Source organism: Oryza glaberrima, chromosome 1 (assembly GCF_000147395.1).
Source record: "Oryza glaberrima chromosome 1, OglaRS2, whole genome shotgun sequence".
Lineage (NCBI taxonomy): Eukaryota > Viridiplantae > Streptophyta > Magnoliopsida > Poales > Poaceae > Oryza > Oryza glaberrima.
The window spans coordinates 24,078,841-24,080,367 of record NC_068326.1 but is presented as its reverse complement, the minus strand read 5'-3'; the positions used below and the strand labels follow the sequence as shown (position 1 = coordinate 24,080,367).

Genomic DNA, 1,527 nt, shown 5'->3' with positions numbered 1-1,527 from the left:
CACTGCCTGATATCGGAATGGAGAGAAAGTGCGTCGTGCGCCCCGTACACTGGTGGAGAAAGAGGAGTAGAGAAGGTTTTTTTTTTCTTTTATATTTTTTATGTTATTGACATGTGGGGTGCATGTGGGTCATACGTTGGCTCAGTCGGGTTGACCGCAGTCAACTCACCACGTTAACTGAAACTGGACACAATACTACCTAGGATCTTATGTGCTATGAAATTGAAGATTAAGGGGCAGATTATATATGGTAGTACTATGGTACAAGGACATGCTTTAAACTCGACGTTAGAATAAGGGGCCTAACACCGTGTTTAGATCCTAATTTTTTCTTCAAACTTCCAACTTTTTTCATCACATCAAATTTTCCTACTCACATAAACTTTCAACTTTTCCATCACATCGTTCCAATTTCAATCAAACTTCCAATTTTAGCGTGAACTAAACACAGCCTAAATTAAAAATTCCACTTCGAAACGTTGCGGGCTGTTTAATTTCACAATTTGTTATTGGTTTAGGCCCATTATGAAGCCAGAAACAGAAGTGGCGGAAGCTTGGTGCGTTGGTGCAAAATATGGACTATATGTGTTTAATCTGTGATATACTGATATATCAGTTGCCAATAAGCTCAATCATGCGTAAGCACCGAACTTTTTTATGAACCAGGCAACCGGCAATGAGCGCGCATAGCTAGCATATATAGCAGTGGATGACTGGATGTAACGCTGCCTGCCCGGTGCCTACTGACCCGCGGCAAAGGCCTCGACGGGGAAGGTCTTGGTGACGCCGGCGAGGCTCTTGAAGTGGATCTTGCCGGTGGGCGGGTTGTCGACGGTGATCTCGTTCACCGGCGGCCACAGCATCAGCTCCTTGGCCTTGACGCCCTTGAGCTTCTTGATGCACTTGGCCTTCACGTACCCGGTGATCTCCACGTCGTAGCTCACCTGCTTGCTCACCATCTTGAACTGGTGCTCCACCTTCTTCCGCTGCGCGATCCACATGTAGCCGGTGGCGCGCACGAACCCGACCTCGATCACCTCCGCAAGCGGCAGCAGCCCGAGCGGCAGACCGAACTCCTCTAGCAGCGCCGTGGCCATCTTCATGCCCTCGTCGTGCCCCTTCTTCACCACGGCTCCCTCCCGCTCAGCCATGGATTACTGCTAAGTGGCCTAAGTCCCTTGCCGCTTTTGTGTGTGCTTTGTGATCGATTTGCATCTATTTGGATTATATATAGGAGGGGGGTCAGGGGAGAAAGGTTGGAGAAGAATGAGAGGCCAAATGAGTTCCTGCCTCGAATTCATCGTTGGGTTTCGGTTGTTTGGCATGCTGATGTGAGCCTTTGGCATCGAATTCATCGTTGGCACCGTTGGGTTTTACAATGTCTACTTTAGTACTGACTCTGTAATTATGGACAGGCTTCATCCGTTAAAATTCGACTAATGTGATTAAGGGTACGTTCTTTTGTTCAATTCCAAACTACAATTTCCTCTTTTCTCGTTAGGGTGTTGTTCAAACTCATTTCCCATT

At 47.3% G+C, this 1,527-nt stretch overlaps 1 protein-coding gene across 1 annotated transcript; it reads right to left on the bottom strand.

Moving 5' to 3' along the window:
* Positions 1-391: 391 nt before the first annotated feature.
* On the bottom strand, positions 392-1,183 carry LOC127760426 (uncharacterized). Its single transcript, XM_052284679.1, has one exon. The coding sequence runs from the start codon at positions 1,149-1,151 to the stop codon at positions 741-743; it is 411 nt and encodes a 136-aa protein (XP_052140639.1). The 5' UTR covers positions 1,152-1,183; the 3' UTR covers positions 392-740.
* Positions 1,184-1,527: the final 344 nt, after the last annotated feature.

Excerpts from the sequence above, each read along its gene's own strand:
- LOC127760426 (XM_052284679.1), bottom strand. The coding sequence starts at position 1,151 with ATGGCTGAGCGGGAGGGAGCCGTGGTGAAGAAGGGGCACGACGAGGGC.